This window comes from Crocodylus porosus, unplaced genomic scaffold (assembly GCF_001723895.1).
Source record: "Crocodylus porosus isolate Cpor-Errol unplaced genomic scaffold, CroPor_comp1, whole genome shotgun sequence".
Classification (NCBI taxonomy): Eukaryota; Metazoa; Chordata; order Crocodylia; family Crocodylidae; genus Crocodylus; species Crocodylus porosus.
The window spans coordinates 22,153,632-22,155,352 of record NW_017728909.1 but is presented as its reverse complement, the minus strand read 5'-3'; the positions used below and the strand labels follow the sequence as shown (position 1 = coordinate 22,155,352).

Below are 1,721 nucleotides of genomic sequence, written 5' to 3'. Positions count from 1 at the left end.
TACAGGATCACAGCACCATCGGGAAGATGGGCTGGAAGAGGCCTCACACAGTCATCTGGTCCAGCCCCCCGCTCAAGGCAGGAGCATCCCCCCGCCGTCCCAGATGAGATGCCCCAATTTCTCCAGGCAGCTGGCTGCAATGCTTGACCACCCTCAGGCACAAAGCTCCTCCTCACCTCCAGCCTCAGTTTCCCCTGCAGCAGCTTGAGGCCATTGCTCCTAGTTCTGTCTCCTGCAGCCAGGGATAAAAGCTCATCTTCATCCTCTCTGCCATTGCCCTCCAGGTAGTAGAAGACTATTATCAGCCTCCCACCCTTCAATTTTCTCTTCTCCAGACTAAAGAGCCCTAGTTCTTTCAGCTTCCCCTCCGCAGTCTCGCCTCCCAGGCCCCTGATCATCGCTGCTTTGCACTGGACTCTCTCCACCCGATTCCACATCCTGCTCCAAGCGCAGGGCGCAGACCGGACACGGGACTTCAGGCGAGGCCTCTCCGCAGAATCCCTGCCCTGGGTTTGCAAGCGACACTCGAGGTTGCTACAACCCAGGATATGCTGTTGGCTGCTTTTGCAACAAGAGCACCCTCTTGGCTCATCTTCAGGTTATGGTGGATTCAACTTATGGGCTACATGTGCCTGCATGCAGTTATACCGCCCCGCCAGCCCTCTCCCCAGTGTTATGTAAATTAGCTGCAACCCTTGCTCTAATTGCTGCTCCCCTCCATGCGGCTGTGACGACGGTAACGGCTGTGAAGTTGGCTCCCTCCGTGCCCCCTCAGTGTAAGGCGATACCAGCCATTTGTCTTTGAACAAGAAGAAAGATGAGGCAGCAGCTGGTGTGCGGGGGGGAAGTTAAAATGTTAGAAAACGAGGGTTGGAAGGGAGCTCAGAGGGTCACATCTAGTCCAACCCCTGCTCCAAGCAGGACCAGCCCCAACTCCATCATCCCAGCCAGGGCTTTGTCTACCCGGGTCTTCAAAACTGCAGATGCAAAAGCAACCCTTGGCACTACTCACCTGTGTGCACAAAGGGGCAGTGCGGAAAGGAGATGGGACGCGGGCACAACAATGTTTGACAAATATTGACACTGAAATCTCAACCCAGTGCATCAAAAGTCCTCGGTGTCTGGAACAGGAACTGGAGCTCAGCTGAGCCATCTGCCCCTGCGCCCCTATTCGACATCGACGCTGGGGTGCCCTCAGACACAGTTTGCATTTTAATCCACGTGGACCCGCAGCCGCGCAGCGCTCAGAGCCGAGGCCGAAAAACACCTACCTGCAGGATCAGCAGAAAAAGAAAGTAGGCGTTGGCTATTCGCTGAAACTGCTCAAACAGGTTGAGAGGCAGGAAAGAGAAGATGTTGTATTTCGAGGTTTTGATGGAATTGTTCTGCGGAAACAGAAAAGCGAACGCATGGGAGGGTGACACAGGAAAAGCAGTTGCAGCACAGCCCATTTCAATGGGGGTTTTCACTCGGTTATATTTAGCAATAACATTGTGCACAGCAGCAACTCCAAGCCCTTCCCTTTCCTCGGCCGCGATGAACCGACAGAATTCCTCTGGGACCCGGGGCATTGAAGAGAGTGTGAGTGTGAGTGTGAGTGTGTTGTGCGCGTGCAGTGGCAGGTATGGCTACACACATGCGCACACCTACCTCCCATGTCTAAGTTCATTTACCAAGTCTTTATGTGCACACGCACACGCTTTTTACAAGTTCTTTTATCA

The 1,721-nt window shown here is 53.9% G+C and overlaps 1 protein-coding gene across 4 annotated transcripts in view; it reads right to left on the bottom strand.

Moving 5' to 3' along the window:
• LOC109307802 (phospholipid-transporting ATPase ID-like) overlaps positions 1 to 1,721 on the bottom strand; it is a 72,329-nt gene that overhangs the window by 42,196 nt on the left and 28,412 nt on the right. For all 4 annotated transcript variants that reach the window (XM_019531905.1, XM_019531902.1, XM_019531903.1 and 1 more), the window contains exon 4: positions 1,272 to 1,385. In XM_019531905.1, coding sequence (XP_019387450.1) covers positions 1,272 to 1,385 — 114 coding nt within the window. The remainder of the gene's footprint in view (positions 1 to 1,271; positions 1,386 to 1,721) is intronic.